Source organism: Bubalus bubalis, chromosome 22 (assembly GCF_019923935.1).
Source record: "Bubalus bubalis isolate 160015118507 breed Murrah chromosome 22, NDDB_SH_1, whole genome shotgun sequence".
In the NCBI taxonomy this organism is placed as follows: domain Eukaryota; kingdom Metazoa; phylum Chordata; class Mammalia; order Artiodactyla; family Bovidae; genus Bubalus; species Bubalus bubalis.
In genome coordinates this window covers 26,519,440-26,541,941 of record NC_059178.1, presented here as the reverse complement: position 1 = coordinate 26,541,941, position 22,502 = coordinate 26,519,440, and the positions used below count along the sequence as shown (strand labels likewise).

General features: G+C 40.8%; 1 protein-coding gene across 1 annotated transcript in view; it reads left to right on the top strand.

The window, feature by feature from the left end:
* CLUL1 (clusterin like 1) overlaps window positions 1–22,502 on the top strand; it is a 28,675-nt gene extending 6,173 nt beyond the window's left edge. Inside the window, exons 4-8 of the mRNA XM_006079208.4 lie at window positions 2,174–2,341; window positions 4,531–4,963; window positions 9,675–9,812; window positions 13,804–14,018; window positions 18,151–22,502. Of these exons, the coding sequence (XP_006079270.4) occupies window positions 2,174–2,341; window positions 4,531–4,963; window positions 9,675–9,812; window positions 13,804–14,018; window positions 18,151–18,339 (1,143 nt within the window). The 3' untranslated portion in view covers window positions 18,340–22,502. The remainder of the gene's footprint in view (window positions 1–2,173; window positions 2,342–4,530; window positions 4,964–9,674; window positions 9,813–13,803; window positions 14,019–18,150) is intronic.

The following is a 22,502-nucleotide window of genomic DNA, read 5'->3' as shown; positions in this document are numbered from 1 at the left end:
AACCACTGAACTGCCAGGGAAGTCCCAAAAATTCATTTTAAAAAGGAAAAATCTGTTTAACCCGAAGTCTCCCTTCCTAAAATGATTTTAAACCTAAAGTAAAGGATACTTTACATAAATTATGAATTTGCAGATATGGGGTGGACAACCCCAGTCTCCCAGAAAAAAAAAATTCCATCCATCCTCAGGTAACCTGGCATGATCTCAGTCCCCCTCCTCAGCTTCTCCCTGTTTATGTTTAATACGTGTGTGCTTCAGTTGTGTCTGATTCTGTGTGACCCTATGGCTATAGCCCACCAGGCTCTTCTGACCATGGGATTCTCCAGGCAAAAATACTGGAGTGGGCCGCCATTTCTTTCTTCAGGGGGTCTTCCAGATCCAGAGATTGAACCCACGCCTCTTGCATTGGCAGGCAGGTTCTTTATCACTAGTGCCACCTGGGAAGCCCATTTTATATCAGTGGGAGCATCTAAAGCTTTCTCTTACTAAAGTGGGAAACCCTAAAGCAGCCCTTCAAGTGATTCCACACCACGCACCCCCGTCCAGGTTTGGGTGGGACTTTGATAAACTGACTGCAGGAAGACAACTCTAAATATGAAATCTATCACTGGGTGGGACAGTTGGACGAAGCAGAGAGCTCCGACAGGACATTCCTAAACCAAAGACCTACTTCCTCCGGGGCAACAGTTCACTACCAGATCTTGGGCCATGTGATTTGGCCATTGGTTTTCATTATGCTCTTGGAGGTAAGCGAAAGCAAATCAGATGATTACAGGCTAGGTGCCTTGCTTGCTTGTCTCAATATGAAAACTTAAGAAGTAGATCCTACGAGTATTCCTGTTCGCTACAAAGGAAATGGGCTCAGAGATGATTAAATAATTTGCCCAAGGGTCCACAGTGAGGGTAGTTTGTAATTGGAAATACTGGGATTTTGGTTTACAGTGACAATGAGCATAATATTTAAAAAAGACTGAGAAAATTTGGGTGGTGTTGTTTCCTCCCCTGGTGGAACAAGCTTTCTTAAGAAGTTGCAGGATTCCATATTTGTTCCACAAAGCCCCAAAAGATAGGTTAAGCCTGTCTAGATCACAAGGTTTGTTTGGTAGCCTGGGGACTGGCCCGGTTTCCCTATATGGCATGCAGCTAAGGACAGCTGGCTCAACCCCAGGATTCTGCCACTAGAAGAGATGAAAATTCCAAGCTTAGCAGTGATGTGGGAGATAGTCATTGCCCAGTTGTCTCTTGAGGCTTAATATGCCAGGAAGGGGTGCTTATCTTTTTCTTTTCCAGTAGGTAAAATTACGCACTAAATTGGTTTTAGAAACTGTGCTCACTCGTGTTTTTCCACTTAAGGGAGTCGCCATCAGCTCTAAGGCTCTCCTCTTATGGACGCGTCTTTTAGCTTCCCTAACTCCCCTGAGCTACTTCTCAGGCCTTGAGAGAGCTGGTTTGCAGAAGTCCCCTCTTGCAGGCAGGCCTGGGAGGTCTATGGGATGCTGGCCTGGCAGGGAGCTCTGGGGGCGGGGTTGACATTTCTGGACCGGTGTCACCTCTGCTGGGTGGGACCTGGTCGAGTATAGCAGGCACCGCCAGGCGGCGTGCTCAGAATATGGACGAGAAACAAAGCTGCTGAGAACACAGCATCTCTGCCATTAGAATGCAACTCACTGCGAAGGCTTGATGTGATGTACCAGAGTTGTGCTTTCTGGCAGTGTTTAAGAGCATATAAAAATTAAAGGCAGCATAAATGAAGGAGATAAATGTGTCAACTTTGTCAGCCTTAAAATTCCATCTTCACATCCTCCAACGACTAGAAGTGAAGACAGACTAGTAAGCAGATCAATTAGGCATTCTGCAGAGCAAGGGCTGTGTCTTTGTGGCTGGTTCACTCAAGAGCAGTGAATGCCCATCCCATAGAAGCTCTCAATAAACAGCTGTTGAATATATAAATAAATAGGTGGATAAGAAATGTCCAGTTGTCTGTAGGGATCAAGAGGTGCCCTTCTCTTAACTGAACTGAAAGATTCTGGGTAAATCTATCAGCTGCTCATTTGTAGCAGAAATGAGGTTTAGTTTAGAATACGCACATTTTGTAAAGTGAGAAATCAATTAAGATATAGCACACAAAGTCATGAAATGGAAAATAGGGTGTGTGTTTCTACTTTTTAATTAGGAGGCCCTGAAGCTTATGAATGAAGTTCAAGAACATCTAGAAGAGGAAGAAAGGCTATGCCAGGTGTCTCTGATGGATTCCTGGGACGAATGCAAATCTTGCCTGGAAAGTGACTGCATGAGATTTTATACAACCTGCCAAAGCAGTTGGTCCTCTATGAAATCCACGGTAAGGGAAAAGCAGAACTCAAGATTGCTAAGTTCTTAAGGTACCTGCTTCAGCTTACTTTTTAAAAGTAATTTATGTTAATATTTAGAATAGAGATGGCTGATCTGATAGTGACCTTTTGCAACCTGGAATCTAGCATTCATATTTCTGTATGAATCACTGGTGGGTATGTAATTTATGAGTTAGAACAGCCACCCAGTGTCTGTCCCCCTTCTCATGACACTGTTTGTATCTCTTAGAAATACCCTCTTTCTGCCTTTTATTTGTTATTTGTGAACCTATTCATGCTAGATTGTAAGCTCTATGAGGGCAGGAACCGTATCTTATCTGCCTTCATTTAAGCATTGTAGGTGTTCAATAAATGTTTGCCAAATTACATTCTGAGTAATAGTATTATAGTTTCTGATTTCAACCTGCTTTGATTTTGTTTTCTCTGGAGACCAAACCTTTGAAGGCATTCTCTGCCTCCTGAATCTCTCCTTCAATGGGCTTGCCTTCTTGTGGCAGCACACACATGCGTGCGCGCGCGCGCACACACACACACACACATACACATGTGCCCACATTCATGGCCCCTTTATCTCAATCTATGTCCTGTAGGACTGGCATGTTTTCTTTTCTTGTTCCCTTGGGCTCTCTTCTGGGCAGAGAGAATCACAGAGGGTGGTGACCTGAATAGGATGAGCTCTGACCCATAAAAGGCTCCTCTGCTTTTGGCCCTCCCCCTTGAAGAAGTGGGCTGAGTAAGAAACACAGTGAAATTCTCCTCCCTGTCAGAGCATGCACTAATTAGAGTCTGTTCTTGGCTTGGCAGTGCCATCCCCAATTACAGAGGGAGAAACCCCTAGGATAATTCATATGCCAAGTTCATTTGCCTCCACTGTTAATTGCATCTGCTCTATTTTTGTAGCCAGTCTCAGATACAGCAGAGTACATTGGATGAGCACTGGGTGGAAGTCAGGAGCTTTGAGGACCATTCCTATCTGTGATAATTGTGTAACCTTAGGACAATTACTTGGACCTTTAAATTTTTGTTTCTGTGTCTGGATTGAGGTAAACAGAAGCTGACAAAGAGAGAGGCAGATGATCCACCCAGTTTACTTTTTGAGAAAGGCATGAGTCCTCTAAGGATTCCTGGAGAACTCTTTGAACAGAACTAGGGTAGGGGAGTGGATGGTGGTGTTCCAGCAGTGATGGTCGATGGTTGTTATATTCCAAAACACACAACATGGTCACATCACTTTCATACAAAGGCAACTCTGGCATGGACTTACATGTCACAAAGTTGAAGGAGAACATGGTGTGATTCCTGGAAGATCTCCCTCTGAGTAAGAAATTCTATAATTAGAGCTTCATTCCTTTGACTGCAGCCAAGGAGGGTTTTGATCACTGGTAATATGTAACATCCCTAAGTAACCTATTTAGATGTATTAAGCGCCAATCGCAAAGAGTCAGACACGGCTTAGCAACTGAACAACCACCACAACAAAAAGCATTCATAGTTCAGTGCAAATGTATTCTCTTTCCATGGACTAATTTAAAAACATGAGCCCAAGGAGAGTAGGAGGACACTAATAACATCCCACTTAGGTGGGGAAGAAACCTAAGACACTAAGGCAGAAATGAAAGACGGGAGCCTTCACAGTTTTCAAACAATCAACATGGTCTAAAACCATGCATGCCAACCACCACCAGTACATAAGGGCTGTGGCTTGTCAACAGTATTGAAAACTTGGCCTTCTTAGGTCTTTCAGTAGGCAGAGAAACCAGGAGGAATTTCAGACCCTATTTCCATAATCAAAGTCAAAGCCAGGTGCATACACGCATGCTTATTTTGCGACCCCATGGACTGTAGCCCCCCAGGCTCCCCTGTCCTCGGGATTCTTCAGGCAAGAATACTGGAGTGGGTTGTCATGCCCTCCTCCAGGAGATCTTCCTGACCCAGGGATCAAACCCGCATCTCCTGTGGCTCCTGGATTGAGACGGATTCTTTACCACTGAGCCACTGGGGCAGCCCCAAAGCCAGGTACATGAGTAGTGATTTTGAAGTGGATCACCTCTTCCTAGTTTGCCCAGGATTGTTCTTGATTTGGAATGACTTCTGTAAAATGACTTAAAAGTTTGCAATAAAAAATAGTCCTGGAAGAAAATACATTTATTTCATTTCTGTCCCCCACCCCACCCCATAGATTGAACGGGTTTTCCGGAAGATATATCAGTTTCTCTTTCCTTTCCATGAAGACGATGAAAAAGAGCTCCCTGTTGGTGAGAAGTTCACTGAGGAAGACGTACAGCTGATGCAGATAGAGAATGTGTTCAGCCAGCTGACCGTGGATGTGGGATTTCTCTATAATACGAGCTTTCACGTCTTCAAACAGATGCAACAAGAATTTGACCTGGCTTTTCAGTCATACTTTATGTCAGACACAGACTCCGTGGAGCCTTACTTTTTTCCAGCTTTTTCCAAAGAGCCAGCAAAAAAAGCACATCCTATGCAGGGTTGGGACATTCCCAGCTTCTTCCAGCTGTTTTGTAATTTCAGCCTCTCTGTTTATCAAAGTGTCAGCACAACAGTTACAGAGATGCTGAAGGCCCTTGAGGACTTACCCAAACAAGACAAAGGCAAGTATTAAAAGATTATTTTTACTTAGATATCTACACTAAAGTTAAGTTTTATTTAGCTTTGGAAATGGTAACTGTTTCTAACTCATCATACAATGTTTCCAAGAGAGGTGGTTAATGGATAATCAGTCTCATAGCCTCTTAGAAGAGACTCTGAGGTCTCCCAAACACCAGCCCTCTTTGTCAAGAGCTTTGTGGGGCTGTTTTCTCTTTCTAAAGCAAATGTTCAAAGCTGACAAAGAAAATGCTGGTAAGGTGAGAACTTTAAAAAGATGGTAGCCTTCTTTATTAAAACTCGGGCAGACACTCAGCTCTATTCTGCTTGAACATCATGAGGTTTCTTTAAAATCAGTCCAGGCTCCTCAGCTCCCAGTTAAGGAAGACACTTTAGTGCCCTGTAAAACCAGGTCACATTTAGGGCCCTCCACGGCCTCCTCCACATTGCTACTGTAATTCCTTAAATCACAACATTTGCGCACAAAACCAGATTCAGTGCTCATAGACAAACCCAAAACTACAGAAATAGAAACTTCAGTAACTTTTAAGAATCGCCTTCTACCAGTACCACTCATGCCCCCTGATATTCTGTATTGGAAAAACAATCCTGCTTTATATTTTTAAATGAATTTGGCAGCACTGGGTCTTAGTTGCAGCATGTGGGATCTAGCTCCCTGAGCAGGGATTGAACCCAGGCCCACTGCATTGGGAGCGCAGTCTTAGCCTCTGGACCACCAAGGAAGGCCCTGCTTTATGTTGTAACACAAAAGGAAGTCCCTTCTTTGGGCTTCTGTGGAGTGGGTGGGACCCAGTGTCTCAGAAATGAGAGATGTCATGTGGGCCACAGGTAGAATCTGTTTCCTTGAACTTATCTCTGTGGACCATTAGGTCAAGGACAGGTATGTTCTTTGATGAAAAATAAAACAAGCTCCTTCCAGAAATCCTGCTGTTTGTCCATAGGATTTCCCAGGTAAGAATACTGGAATGGGTTGCCCTTTCCTTCTCCAGGGGATCTTTCCAACCCAGGGATGGAACCTCGGTCTCCTGCATTGCAGGCAGATTCTTTACCATCTGAGCCACCAGAGAAGTCCCTTTCCAAAGATACTCACATCCTAATCCCCAGCTGCTGCTGCTGCTGCTGCTAAGTCGCTTCAGTTGTGTCTGACTCTGTGCAGCCCCATAGATGGCAGCACACCAGGCTCCCCCATCCCTGGGATTCTCCAGGCAAGAACACTGGAGTGGGTTGCCATTTCTTTCTCCAATGCATGAAAGTGAAAAGTGAAAGTGAAGTCACTCAGTCGTGTCTGACTCTTCGAGACCCCATGGACTGCAACCTACCAGGCTCCTCCGTCCATGGGATTTTCCAGGCAAGAGTACTGGAGTGGGTTGCCATTGCTTTCTCCACTAATCCCCAGAACCTGTGAAAATGTTAAGTTACATGGCTGAGGGAAAGTAAGGCTGCTGATGGAATTGTGGCTACCAATCAGTCGACCTTAAAATAGGGAGAGTGCAACTTCCTTGGTGCTCCAGTGGCTAAAACTTCTCACTCCCAGTGTAGAGGGCCTGAGCCTGGTCTCTGATCAGGGAACTGGATCCTTCCTGCCAGCACGAAGATCCTGCACTCAGCAACGAAGATTCTGTGTACTGTAACTAAGACCTGGTGAAGCCAAGTAAATAAATAAAAATTAAACTTAAACAAACAAACAAAAACAGAGAGAGTATTTGGGGTTGTCCAGGTGGCTCCAGTGAGATCACAAGAGTTCTTAATAGTAGAAGAAGGAGGCAGAAAAGCATTGATAGGGATGGCAGAGTGAGAGGGACTTGGCCCTACTTTGCTGGATATGAAAATGGAGGAAGGAAACTAGGAGCCAAAGAAGGTGGTGACTTCCAGAAACTAGACAGACATGGAGATAGATTCTCCCCCAGAGCCTCCAGAAAAGATCAGCCCTGCCAACACTCTCATTTAGCCCACTGAGTCCCATTTCAGACTTCTGACCTACAGAACTGTAAAATAATCTATGTTGTTTCAAGCCACTAAATGTGTGGAATCGGTTACAACAGCAATAGCAAACTATTACATGTCTCTCATCAATAATTACTCTCTGAGTGAGCTTCCCTAGTGGCTCAGTGGTAAAGAATCTGCCGGACAAGCAGGAGATGTGGGTTTGATCCCTGAGTCCAGAAGATCCCCTGGAGGAGGAAATAGCAACCCACTCCGGTATTCTTGCCTGGAGAATCCCATGGACAGAGGAGCCTTGCAGACTGCAGTCTGTGGGGTCACAGAAGAGTCAAACACGACTAAGAGACTATACAACAAGATTCGATAAAATGGTGTAGTATAGTAGGTTCGCACAGCACCGGGTGCCAGGTGATCTGGGTTATAATCCTGCCCTGGAGAATGTTGCTGTCTTTAATTTTCCCCTGGAGGAAACAGGCAAGCTGGGAGAACAGATGATTACTAGAAGTGCTCGAAGGGAAGTAAATGAATCCACGATGCTTGTAAAAGTGAGATTTTGACCTCTGATCAGAAGGCAATCGAAATCCTGAGAAAATAATAATCACTTACCTGCCCATAGGTAATCCTGACATTTCTGGCATGTTGCATGAAATTGGAAACATTTGGACGAGTTCTGGCCAGGTTCTCCACACAGCCAGAGAGTTCCAGAGATATTAGAAATGTCTGTTTCTTAAACTAGATGTAGGTATTTACTTTATGACTGTTCTTTTTTTGAATTTCACATATATAATGTTATGAACAGTAGTTCAACGATTTAGGAAAACATCTAAAGCCGACCTAAACATCTAAAGAGAACCTTTTTCTGTTCTAGAAGAATTAATCACCCATATAAAAATGATGAAGGGGTTGCCTAGAAGGGGTCCTGAGGCTCTGTGTTGGCATGGCTGAAGGGAGGTGATGGGTCACTGCCATGGGAATAGAATGGGGAATGGCTGTCATAAAGACCTAGAATTCGCCACCCCTGAATATAGCAGGTATTAATCTAGATGCTGCAAAAAAGACAAGGGTAGCTTATGATGCAGATGACACAGCTCCCAACTTTTAGGAGTTCAGTTTAAAGAAAGGAGGGCTTCCCTGCTGACTCAGACGATAAAGACTCCACCTACAATGTGGGAGACCTGGGTTCAATCCCTGGGTTGGGAAGGTGCCCTGGAGGAGGGCCTGGCAACCCACTCCAGTATTCTTACCTGGAGAATCCCCATGTACAGAGGAGCCTAGTGGGCTTACAGTTCATGGGGTCACAAAAGAACGGGACATGACTGAGCACTAAGCATCAAAGAAAGGAAAACAGATCAGTGGACAGTTACACAACCTTGTTGTAACTGAGATGAAAGAAGAAGGTATAGAAGAATGACAAGATTATGATGATAGGACCGAATTCCTCCTCTCGAGGGACTCAGAGACTAACAGAGAAGACAAAAATGAACCAGCACATTAGGCAGAAATGTTCTGCTGTAGAACTCATGGGGGTTCTGTGGGGCCAGAGGAGATGCCACTAAATCCATAGGGAGTGGGGAAAAATGACTAGTATTCTACAAAGGGAGTGCTGCTTTACCCGCCAGAAGATCTAGCAAATGCCTGGTAGGCTTTTAAACAATAAACTTCACAACTTATCTCAAAATGGAATGTTTCATTGTTTAACATCAAGGATTTAATGTAACAGAATATCATCAGGTTACCAATTAATAATAAGTTTTTCCTAGTGTGAAACAGTTGGGAATTATCAATTTTCTGTTGCATGCACTCCTTTTTTATCATCATTTTTATATGGACGATTAATTCTTCTAGAACAAAAAAAAGGTTCTTTTAGATGTTTAGATCTGCTTTAGATGTTTTCCTAACTCTTTGAACTACTGTTCATAACATTATATATGTGAAATGCAAAAAAAAAAAAAAACCACCAGTCATAAATACCTACATCTAGTTTAAGAAATAGACATTTCTAATATCTCTGGAACTCCAGTACACATTTGAATTATAGCTCGAAAAAGTTAAAACTTGTTGTTGTTCAGTTGCCAAGTCATGTCTGACCCTTTGCACCCCATGGATTGCAGCACAACAGGCTTCCCTGTCCTCCACTATCTTCCGGAGTTTGCTCAAGTTCGTATCCATTGAGTCAGTGATGCCATACAACCATCTTATCCTCTGCCAAGGATAATTACTAGAAAAAATTTTAACAGAAGCCCAAAAAGAAAAGTGGCTTATAATTCCCTATTTAGTTAACACCAGTGACATCAGAAATAATAATGATAAAACTAAGACACACTAAATTTAAAAGAATTCAAATATTCAAAGGAACAAAATAAATGAAAGCTGCCTTCTCCCACCCCTTTAAGTCTCTCTTCCAAAAGATAGTGACTATTAATAATTCCTCAAGATTCCTGCCTGAAAATAAAATTATTTGCATGAACCTCTGTGTGGGAGGTTGGAATTGGGGCAAGTCGTAATAATAGTAATGATGAGTAATAATATTAATATTATATTTTAATAGTAATGTGATTACTGGATTAAAGGTTATGTGTACTTTTAATAGATGTCAAATTGTCTTAGCAACTGGTTGCACCAGTATGCCCTCCTGCAATTGAATATGAACAAAGATTTTGAAAGTGCTGGTTAGAAAGAGAAATGTCATTGCACCCATGCCTTTAAAGTTCAGACTCTAATGACACTGATGTGAAACTGCTGTGTTCCTTGCAGATTCTGCCCATGGTGGACCGAGTTCCATGACGTGGCCTGTGCGGGGCAGAGGGCTGTGTGGAGAACCTGGCCAGAACTCGTCCGAATGTTTCCAATTTCATGCAAGATGTCAGAAATGTCAGGATTACCTATGGGCAGGTAAGTGATTATTATTTTCTCAGGATTTCGATTGCCTTCTGATCAGAGGTCAAAATCTCACTTTTACAAGCATCGTGGATTCATTTACTTCCCTTTGAGCACTTTTTCGCAAGCTCAGTGACATCTGGGGGTGCTCAGGGCAGGTTTATAGACTCTTTTATTATTCAAAAGTAGGTCAACTCACTTTTTTCTCTTTTTGAAACTCCCTTGTTGTTCCCGTGAAAAACATGTATGGTTAAGGACCAAACACTCAAGTGAGCAAAAGAGATCTCTGGGCAAATTAAGGCAATTATTTTCTTTTTAATGAAAAGAGAAAAAAAAAAAACAAAACATCCAGGAAAAAGTTTTCACATTGTGTAAGCAACTTTTTGGCCAAGTGAGTTTTTTGTTTGTTTTTTTAAGTGACATTAACTTCTTCCAGTTGGTGGGTTAATTACTAACTGTATTTAATGATTCACTATTGGACTGGCCAAAAATTTCATACATAAGTAACATCTTATGGAAAGACCCAAATGAAATTTTTGGCCAACTTAATTTTTAAATATGGGTAGCTGGCTTAAAACTCAACATCCAAAAAACTAAGATTGTGGCATCCTGTCCCATCACTTCATGGCAAATAGATGTGGAAACAATGGAAACGGTGACAGACTTTATTTTCTTGGGCTGCAAAACCACTGCAGATGGTGACTGTAGCCATGAAATTAAAAGATGCTTGTTACTTGGAAGAAAAGCTAGGGCAAACCTAGACAGCATATTAAAAAGCAGAGACATTACTTTGCCAACAAAGGTCTGTCTAGTCAAAGCTATGGTTTTTCCAGTAGTCATGTATGAATGTGAGAGTTGGACCATAAAGAAAGCTGAGCACCAAAGAATTGATGCCTTTGAACTGTGGTGTTAGAGAAGACTCCTGAGAGTCCCTTGGACTGCAAGGAGATCAATCCTAAAGGAAATCAGTCCCAAATATTCATTAGAAGGACTGATGCTGAAGCTGAAGCTCCAATACTTTGGCTCCCTGATGCGAAGAACTGACTCATTAGAAAAGATCCTGATTCTGGGAAAGATTGAAGGTGGGAGGAGAAGGGGATGACAGAGGATGAGATGGTTGGATGGCATCACCAACTCCATGGACATGAATTTGAACAAGACCCAGGTGTTGGTGATGGACAGGAAAGCCTGGTGTGCAGTCCATGGGGTCACCACAGAGTCCAACACGACTGAGTGACTGAACTGAACTGAGTGGCTTCTCACAAGCCCCAAGCAGCCTGTCACATCCTAGACCTGACTAATAGCCACCTTTCATTCTTTCCCCAGGAGAAAAATGATCTCCACTGACCCTTCTCACTTTCCTCTGACCCTCAAGTCCCTTCCCCAGCTGAAGTCACTTCCCATCTACTAGGGCCTCAACACAAATATTCTTACTAAAGCCAAGAAGAACTTTTGATTCCTCTACTTCTGCTTCTTTAAGGGAAGGAAATTCTAAAAAATGTGGCTAAGAATTGGAGCAAGAGATCAAATATAACTCGAGCTTTTTATTAGAGCAGATGGGGGTCTAATTTCTTCAGAATTGCTCACTGGGTGACTCTCCACACCTCTGTTTCATCATTGGGAAAATGAAATTAACATAGCTACTACACACAGGTATTTCAAGAATTAAGTAAGATGTCTGAAGTATTTATCATTCTCATCATTCAAGTGTTTGTGCTTCAAGTCAGAGTTACAAGGTTGCACACAGACACAGAAATTTTTATAACAGAAAAGCATACACTAATGTGGAAGTGTTAGTTGGTCAGTCGTGTCCGATTCTTTTCGACCCCAAGGACTGTAGCCCACCAGGCTCCTCTGTCCATGGAGTTCTTCAGGCAAGAATGCTGGAGTGGGGTGCCATTCCCTTCTACTGACCTCTTATAAGAATTGTCCAATTCAAACATCCCACTGATGTATCACTAACTTCCTTACATCTAGTGAAACACTCGAAGAATAATCTCTCCCTGATTATCACAAGATAATAGAGAAGATGGGGGGAGGGTGTTGGGGAGGTGATTAGAGCAAGGTGGTCAAAAGGTACAAAGTTCCAGTTACAAGATAAGTAAGTACTGGGATGTAATGTGCAACATGACGACTGTAGCTAACACTGCTGTGTGATATACGGGAAAATTAAAAGAGTAAATCGTGAGAATTCGCATCACAGGAGAATTTTATTTTCTTTTCATTTTATCTATTAACATATGAGATGATGGATTTTAACTAAACCTATAGCAGTCATCAGTTGACAGTATGTGTAAGTACAACCTTTCTGATTTATTATTTTTAATAGTTTCTGTGTGACCCTGAATATTCATTGGAAGGGCTGAAGCTGAAGCTCCAATACTTTGGCAACCTGATGTGAAGAGTTGACTCATTGGAAAAGACCTTGATGCTGGGAAAGATTGAGGGCAAAAGGAGAAGAGGGCAGCAGAGGATGAGATGTTTAGATAGCATCACCGACTCAATGGACACAATTGGAGCAAACTCCAGGAGATAGTGGACAGGGAAGCCTGGTGTGCTGCAGTTCTTGGGGTCACAAAGAGTTGGACATGACTTAGCAACTGAACAACAACAAAATACATTCCTTAAGATTTTTCTGTTTACAAGACTATGTCATCTGTGAATAGAGATAGTTCTACTTTTTCCTTTCTCACGTGATTGTGTTTTACAGCAAGTTTCACCTTTATTTTAGGGAAATCTTTTCCCACTCTCTGAAAGAGTAAATGAGAATCCCTTGTACAATTCTCCTTGCCTAAAATCATAAGGGAAGTCACCACCTTCTTCCCGCATAATTTAAAGAAAATTTACATCACTATTTTAAAAGTTAACAACTCTAAACTTGCAAATGAAGACATTTTAAAAGAATATCTGGATCTCCTTTCAAATGTGTACTATATCTTGTTAACTGTGACTCCCTTTGTTTTCAAAATATTTTCTTGAATTACTTTTCAAATGCATGTGCATGCATGCGTGCTAAGTTGTTTGAGTCTGATGCTTTGCGACCCCATGGACTGCAGCATGCCAAGCTCGTCATCCTCCACTATCTTCTGGGGTTTGCTCAGATTCAAATTCATGCCCATTGAATTGGTGATACCATTTATGATTCGTCAATTACAGCTTGTGAGAGCTCTGTGTCAGGATGGAGCCTCCACCATACGGAGCAAAACTACTTCCACTGTCAGGGGAGAGAGCATGATAAACCCTAAACCGTTCTTAAAGGCTTCCTCGGACAGCGAGACACATCACTTTGAAGATGGCACACTCAACGTCCAGGTGGCAGGGGAGTGCACACTCCCATGTGTCCTGACCTGAGTATCAGGGAGCAGTCCTAATGACCTTCAGAGACGCTAAGGAAAGCAAGACAAGGAAAAGGCACATTTGCTAAATCCTCAGTGTGTGTTGGCCCTGTGATCAGGCACTTTGCAGTGTTATTTCATTCATGTCCTTTGAACCTGGTTGAAAACTCACCAGGTACAAAACGAGTGAAAACTCACTCATGGTCAAAAAGGCTGAAAACAGAAAGCTTAAGGACTGGGACTTAAATCCCCAATCTTTTTTTTCCTTTTTGCTGCTGAGCATTCATGCATGTGTGCTCAGCCGCTTCAGTCATGTAGGTCTCTTTGGGATCCCATGGGCTGTAGCCCACTAGGCTCCTCTGTCCATGGGACTCTCCAGGCAAGAATACTGGAGTGGGTTACCATGCCCTCCTCCAGGAGATCTTCCCAAGACAGGGATCAACCCTGTGTCTCCTGTGTCTCCCGCATTGCAGGCGGGTTCTTTAGCACTGAGCCACCAGTTCACTTCAGTTCAGTCGCTCAGTCGTGTCCGACTCTTTGCGACCCCATAAATCACAGCACGCCAGGCCTCTTTGTCCATCACCAACTCCTGGGAAGGCCCTAAATTTACACTACCCAACTCCAAAGCCCATGGACCTTTTCCTTTACCCTGTTACTTCCTTCTTTGCTAGACTGTCCTGCTGTTCCTGAACTATACACAAAGGTGGATGAGGCCCTTGAGTTGGTCAACATATCCAATCAGCAGTATGCCCAGGTACTCCAGATGACCCAGCATCACTTGGAGGACACCACGTATCTGATGGAGAAGATGAGAGAGCAGTTTGGTTGGGTAACAGAGCTGGCCAGCCAGACCCCAGGAAGCGAGAACATCTTCAGTTTCATAAAGGTAATGGAGAGCCAAGAACAGATATGGAGATTACATGTGCATACATTGATTTTTCTGTTTCTTATTAATTCCATCTGAATTTGACAACAAGCTGCAGCAGGATATTCATACACTGTGATTGTACTCAGGCTGACTTGTGCATGGCCTTTAGAAAACAAGACACTCTATAGAGAAAACCAACTTAAAACACAAAATACTTTCTAATCCAGAGATGGCTGATTCTTTGTTTTAATCATACTGCACTTTATTATTTTTTTTACAGTATTATTTATTTATTTTGTTTGGCTATGCAGGGGCTTTTGCTGTGTGGGGTTTTCTCTAGTTGCAGTGTACAGGCTTTTCATGGCAGTGGCTTCTCTTCTTCAGGAGCACAGGCTCTGGGGCACGTGGCCTCAGTCATTGTGGCGCATGCGCTGAGTTGCCCCGCGGCACGTGGGATCTTCCCAAATCAGGGATCGAAACTGTGTCTCCTGCATTGGCAGGCAGATTCTTTACCCTGGAGCCACCAGGGAAGCCCCCAGTGATGGCTAATTCTAACAAGAGCTATATATAGTGTGAATTATAGCTATAATTCACAGAGAGCTATAGTGTAATAACTGAAACAGGTAACCTTGAAGAAACCTGGCCAATATTGTTTCTAAGAGAGAAGATTTTCAGGTAAAGAAACTTGAGTTCAAAAGCTGTCTCTGAAACTTATCAGCTGAGTGAGTTTGGGAAAATTCCACCTGGAAAATGGGAACAAAAATAGCTACTTTAATATGGGTGCCTGTAAAGTGATGAGTATAGATTCCTTATCCGAAACAAGAGCTCTGTAAATTATAGCTCTCACCAGCTTTTGACACAATAAGCTGCTGACTTACTTTGAGAATTAAACACATTTTTATATTAACATTCACAAATAATCAGATTGCCATCTTAAGTTGCACTTGTACCATATCTCCCACTTCTCATCAATAGCTCCTGTTGCATAACATAAAACAGTGGTTGAATTTCTTTCCTAATGCTCCTCCTCTCCACACACACACATATGACGTTAATAGACGACGCACAGGCTAGTGGTTCCTGATGAGGCTGGTGTTGGTGGGCTCCTAAAAAGACCTGGCTACAGGAATCACTGGGCAGAGCTATCGGAGATGCAGTATTTTGTGCAGCATGTAATGTTAGTGCCCTACCCAGACCGATGCTAACTGCTCAACCCTGAACCTTCTCCAAAGGGTTGTCCTTGGAGCCACTTATCCCTCAGGATCAGGCTGAGGCTGGAGCTCACCTGAAGCCACTTCCTGGATTAGCTTCTCCCTCTTCTCTGTCTTGCTTGCCTCATCCCCTTAAAAGCTCTACCTGGAAGCACTCTTCGTAAATCACTGTGTCAGACGCCGAGGCCCTGCTTCTTGGCAATCTGACCTAAGACATCATGTATCCTAGTGAATCACTGTCTCTCAAACTACGAGGTCAATGGTTGAGAAAGAAGTTTAGAGTCACAACTAGCACATTAAAACAAAACAAACAAACAGAAAACAGAATAGGACAGACTAGAAGAAAAAAACATTAGAGTGCATTGTATTTAATAAGTCAGACGCGTATGTCATGAAACTTTCATTTCCATATGTCTATTTATATGTGTGGATACATCATACAGGGCTTCCCAGGTGGAGCTAGTGGTAAAGAACCTGCCTGCCAATGCAGGAGACACAAGAGACGTGGGTTCGATCCCTGGGTCAGGAAGATCCCCTGGAAGAGGGCATGGCAACCCACTCCAGTATTCTTGCCTGGAGAATCCCATGGACAGAGGAGCCTGGCGGGCTACTAGGAGTCCATAGGGTCACAAAGAGTCAGACAGGACTGAAGCGACTTAACACACACACACGTACACACACATTATACATAAGACTTTTTTTCTTTTTATTGAAGTGTAGTTAATGTACAATGTTGCATTAGTTTCAGATGTACAGCAAAGTTATTGTTTTATAAATATATTCTTTTCAGACTGTTTTTCATTATAGGTTATTACAAGGTATTGAACGTAGTTCCCTGTGCTCTAGGAGGTCCTTGTTGTTTATCTATTTTATATATAGATAAATTCCTAATTTATCCCTCCCCCTTTTCCCCTTTGTTATCATAAGTTTGTTTTCTAAGACATGTGTTTTTGAGTCATGGTAACAAACTTGTTTGTAACCACAGACCATAGTCAAAAGGTTTTGAAAGCCACTGTCAATTCCTGCTGACTCTCTAATCCTGTTACTTCATTAGCTAGATCATTCCTTAGATCATAAAATAATTTGACATATTTTGACATATGTGTTCATCCTCACAAATATAGACTTTTAGTTTAAGGATAAAAATTCTTGTAAGGAATGGGGAAAAATGAAATTTTAAGAAAAATTTTAATGGTGTATTCAATCTTTACAAGAGTAGAGGCAGTATTTAATTCTTTTTATCATCATCAAGATTTCCATTCTATGCTTCAATTTGCTTCTGTTCTAGTGTCTCTGAGTAACATTAACTGATTTAACTAAAATTTTTGATATTTTTAAATGTATTTATTTTTTAATTGAAGGTAATTTCTTTACAGAATTTTGTTGATATTCATAACAAAGGCATTTCCGTACAAAAAGCTCCAAATAAAGTAATTTCACATCATTTTTGGTGATACATTTTTCTAATAATAATTACCACTAAAAAGCACTTACTATTTGTCAGGCAATATTCTAAGAACTTTCCCCATGTATTATATAATTGAATACCCTCAGTGTTCCTATAAGGTAAGTATAATTGTTTTACAAAATTTTCAGATAAGGTACAGAGAAGCTACACAACGTGTCTGAGATCACACAGCTAGTAAATGGTAGAACTGGGGTCCAAGGTCAAACAATTTTTCTTCAGGATCCTTGGGCTGAACTGCCTGTAAAAGTTATTTTTCTTAAGACAACTCTTAGTTCATCATGTAATCAAAAGTATAAATCTATAAAATAGCACATAGTGAAGAGGAATCTTCTGTAAAAAATACACAAATTCCAGCAGGTGAAAAAAGCTCTGTGCTTTAGGTTGCAGTTACATGGGTGTTAGCATTATAATTATTTATTAAGATAGACACAGATGCTTTATGTCTAATTCAATATGTTTTATTTAATTACCAATAGAAAAAAAAGGAAAGCTATGGTAGCTTTGTAAACTAGAGTCGAGAAATCACCAATTTTTATTTGACTTCTTAATATTTTGCTTTTTTTTATAAGGAGTATATTTGAAAATATTTTCAATATAATTCTCTTTAGATTACAAGTTGCATGTCATTACAGTTTCATTTAATTAAATCAAAGTATATACACTTGAGAACTCATTAAGAGAGTAAATGATGTGCATTTCGGATGACTGGTTCTTACAAAAATTACACATAAAACCATAAAGTGTAAATTTGCTACAGAAACTCAGGGCAAAACTTGGTGTATCACATTACCATTTGTGGCACAGCCAGTGTGTGTGTGCTAAGTCACTTCTGTTGTGTCCAACTCTTTGTGATCCTATGTGCTGTAGCCTCCTCTGTCCATGGGATTCTCCAGGCAAGAATATTGGAGTTGGTTGCCATGCCTTCCTCCAGGGAATCTTCATGACCCAGGGATTAGACCCACGTCTCTTGCATCTCCTGCATTGGCAGGCAGATTCCTTACCACTAGCGCCTCCTGGGAAGGAGCACTCACCAAATACTCCATCCACTCACTCAGACCGTCTAGCTTCTCTTGCAGTTAAGTGATACCATGTGTTAAGATCTGGCCAATGAGACGAACAAAAATGAAGAGTCGTTTGTAGACTGAGATAGAGAGGAGCCTGTGTGTGGTTATGCATTCTCTTTCCCTACTGAGGGTACAAAGAAAGCCATATGTTGTTACACGTGCTACCACAGACTGACATGATCTTCCTCTCTTAACCAGGGTCTTGAGCATCTTGGTGGTTCAGAGTCCTTGTGCTGGGACATGTAACATAAGCGAGAGATAAATTATGTTGTATGAAGCCACTGGAATGCTGGGCTAATTTGTTACCTCAGGCACAACTTAGCCTATCCTGACTAACATGGTATTAAATTAATCCTGAATGTGTGCTAAAAGTTAATAACCTTTTATTGTATGATCCTGCTTCTTAGGTAGTTCCAGGTGTTCACGAAGGAAATTTCTCCAAACAAGATGAAAAGATGATAGACATAAGCATTCTGCCTTCCTCTAATTTCACACTCACCATTCCTCTTGAAGAAAGTGCTGAGAATTCTGACTTCATTAGCTACATGCTGGCCAAAGCTGTACAGCATTTTAAGGAACATTTTAAATCTTGGTAAGCAGAGTATTTGATTAGGGACGTTTGCTGATAGGAATAGATGGTTCTTAAAAGGGAAAAATGACAAAACTAGCTTTTGAATACCTTGAAAACATATTCAACCTCATTAATAATCAAAGGCATGAAAACTAAGACAAGTTAGCAGTTTTTACCTACTGAATTCTCAAATTAAAAAAAAAAAATCCTGATAGAATGCAATGAAATGAGAATTCTCATATGTGATTGCCAGAAACATAAACTGGTTTTGTCTTTTTGAAAAGTTATTCAATTATACATATCAAGAGTCATCAAATTTCTTTTTAATATAATAATTCCACTTCTGGAATCAATCCAAAGGAGTAAATCTAAAATTGAATTGAAGTTCCCACCCCAAGATCAATATTTGCAAATTATTTAAAATAGTAAACTGTTAAAAACTGAATGTCATCTGAATGTCTAAAAACCAGAAAATGGTTAAAAGTTGTGGCTAAATATGCTCCAAATATCTTATAAAACCATTAAAAATATTTATAAAATTTAAATCATGACATGACATCTGCTGGAACAAGAGTTTATTCTAAGCCTATCTATAAGGCAAATATTATTATTACCATCTTCCAGAAAAGAAACTTGAGACTCAGGGTCCCAGTGTTAGTTGCTCAGTCATGTCTGACTCTTTGAGACCCCTTGGACTGTTGCCCACCAGGCTCCTCTGTCCATGGGATTCTTCAGACAAGAATACTGGAGCAGGTTGCTATTTCCTTCTCCAGGAAATCTTCCCGACCCAGGGATGGAACCCAGGTCTCCTGCATTGCAAGTAGATGCTTTACTATCTGAATAACCAAATGAATTACTCAAGTCAGTAGGGGGTAGAGGCAAATTTTAACTTAGTTTTCTCTGAATCATAATTGCCACATTAAACTGGTTCCTGTTGGGACACTTGGTTGAAAAAAAAAAGTGAAAAATGAGTACAAAACTCTATAAATGTAATGATCAAAACAAAAAAAAATCTACAATCTGCATTAAAAATAAAAAGGGTTGGCAGGAATTACGATCGGAAATGGATGATTTTTTTTTTTTTAACCTTTTCATCTTTTGATATTTTTAAAATTTTCTATATATAGTATAAGTACTTCTATTCCATGGTAATCCTACAGTAAGACAAAATGTAAATCTGTTCGTTCTACAGGAAAAACAACTAAATGACCTTTCAGACATACATTAGTCACCGTCTCTGTTAGGATAATCTTCTGAATTAATGGCACAATTAGAACTGTACACAGTATTCTCCTTTGGTAAAATGGTCAATCTTAAAGAAGCATTAAATGTTAATTCTAAGTTATTACTCATAAGGGACCTTGTTAGTAGGTCCCTATCAATATATAATTAAGCTGTGTATTACTAGATTCGCTGCCTCTCCCTTTATCTCTGAATGTTGGAGAAGTTGTTGTTACATCAATCAACCAATATCTTTTTAGCATCTTCTAAGTGAAGGCACGGGACTTCACTAGTGGCTCAGACGGTAAAGAATCTGCCAGCAATGCAAGAGACCCGGTTTTGATCCCTGGGTTGGGAAGATCCCCTGGAGAAGGGAATGGCTACCCACTCCAGTATTCTTGCCTGGAGATTTCCATGGACAGAGGAGCCTCGTGGGCTACAGTCCATAGGGTCACAAGGAATCAGACACAACTGAGCAGCTAACACTTTCACTTTCACTTTAAGTGAAGGCACAAGACCCAGGTACTGTGGAGAAGAAAACAATGAGTTTGGGAGAGAAAAGATGCACAAAACAGTAATTCGAGGTGGCATTTAGTGAGTGCCCAAAGGGGCCCTCTGGGAGTGGAAAGTGTCTTTACTTTCCATGGGGGAGAAACTTCTCAGGTGACATATTTCCTTGTTTTCTCTTCTTTTCCTGTCTGTCTTCTATCTCCCTCATCCTTTCCTCTTCTTTCCTGTTTCTCTCTCTCCCTCCCCTCCCCCAAATATATGATATATATATGATCATGTGATCATAATATAAAGATGAAAGACATCCTGGTGGTCCAATGGTTGAGACACCACTCTTCCAGTGCAAGAGGTGCGAGTTTGATCCCTGGTTGGCTATGGTGTGGTGCAGCCAAAAAATTAAATAAATAAACAAAAAATATACATAAAGGTGAAAATATTCCCCTAAAGATTCCTTAATTAGGGAAAAATGTGAGCAAATGGAGACAGAAAGACTAAAGTGCCTAGATACTGGGGACCTTGAGAAGTCCTATTAAACTGGTCTCCCACGAGGGCTCTTTGCCACCTCCCTCTGTCCAGAAACCTCCCCCTTATGAGTTTGAGTTCTTTCTTCAGTTGTAAGCAACCAAGACCAGCTCAATTAAAAGACCGCAAGGATACCGGTGTCTCACAAAATGAGTGGAGAGGCTGGGCAGCCATGCCTGGGGCTTCAACCCTGTAGGGCACAGTGACACTGCAGGATTTTGAGGAACGAAACAACGTGTTTGTGCTCGAATGGAATTGACAACTTATTTCTGACTGAATAATAAAAATATTTCCAATAAAATTCTTTTCCCAGATTTTGGAATGAAGAGGCTACAATGATAACTGGAAATACATTGAAAAATCGAGATAGTGGACAAATTATTTATTAATAAGGCTCACGGAGTGATCTTTTGCAAAGGCAGTATTATTTTTTTAATAGTTTTTTAATTCTAAAAGTAACAATCACAAATTCCAAATGTTTAAAAGACAAAATATATCCACAATCCCCAGTCTTCACAAAACTGCTTGCTTATTTTTAATTCACATTTACTACTTATCTTCTTAGATAGATTCCAGGAAACAGAATTATTTGCTTAAAGGTTCACATTTGATTGAGACATATTGCCAAATTTGATAGCAGCAATATCTAAAGTCCTATTAATACTTTCTCATATCCTAACTAGTGTTTTGATGTAAAACCTTCACTAATAAATGAAATTTTTTACTATTACAAATTTATGTTTTAGATTATTTGTGAGAACAGACATCTTTCAAAATTTGCTTACTAGTTGAATTTCTTTTGTGCATCCTAGTCAAGGCAGCGGGTAGATTTTTGTCAGTGTTCTGATTAGATCAACACATCAAGTTCTCAAACCTGCCATCAGTTGAAAGAGCAACATACTAAGGAAAGTAACCCTAAAGATGGAGGAAAAGAAACACCCTTGTCATTTCCTTTCAAATCTATGAATACTTGTGAGGTCCTTAGTCCAAGAATGTAGCTCATTAAAACATGAATACCGATTTTATAGGTTAGAACATATATTAAAAACCCTCTCCTGGAATTCTCATCTACTCATCTAGTATCCTAAGTGCCTCACTTTATTGATTGGTTTGCGATGTGTTTATCTCTCTATTCCAAACTTTCGCGGCCGCTGGCCGTGGCCAGAATCCACAGTAACAGGCTGTAACAGAATGCCTTGTTGCCCCAAGTATCTAATAAGCGTTTGGGAACTGGTTCTTACCGTAATTATCAGAATGAAAGGCACTCATAGGAAACGCATTGAATAAAGTAGTGTGCCATAAGCAGTAGAAGTTTACTGAACAAATACTATGTGCATGCAGAATGCACTCCAGAAGGAGTGCTTTATCTTCACATCAGAGACAAGGGCCTTTGTAGAGGTTTCATGAGTCAGGGCAACTGAGAAGATCCCTTTGAGTAGGATTATTAAAAACATCCATTCAGATGAGTTTTCTGTTATTTTGCTATGTGTTAACTTTTTCAAAAGCCAAGAGTATTTATTCTGTTACTCATCCTAGACTTTATTTCAAAGGAAAAAAATGCCCTCTGTCTGTAAGTAATTTATTAATATTTTGATTATTGATGCTTTTTGTAAAGGTAAAAACTGATACATCCTATACACAGCAAACAGAATTACCTCTTCAGCTGAGACCTGAAAATCTCAAAATACATAAGATAATTAAGTAAACGTAGTTGCAGGAAAATATGTCACTTATGCAGATTCTTTACCATCTGAGCCACCAGGGAAGCCCGTACATATTATACAGTCCTGTTAATTTTCTTATGTTGAATGGCAGCTTAATAGCTATTCAAAGTGAATTAAAAGTGAACATTCCTTTTTTAGAAAATCAAATGTAAATATCACTGTATTTTATGATATATTCACAGTTTGTATATTAAATATTAAATCACCAGGG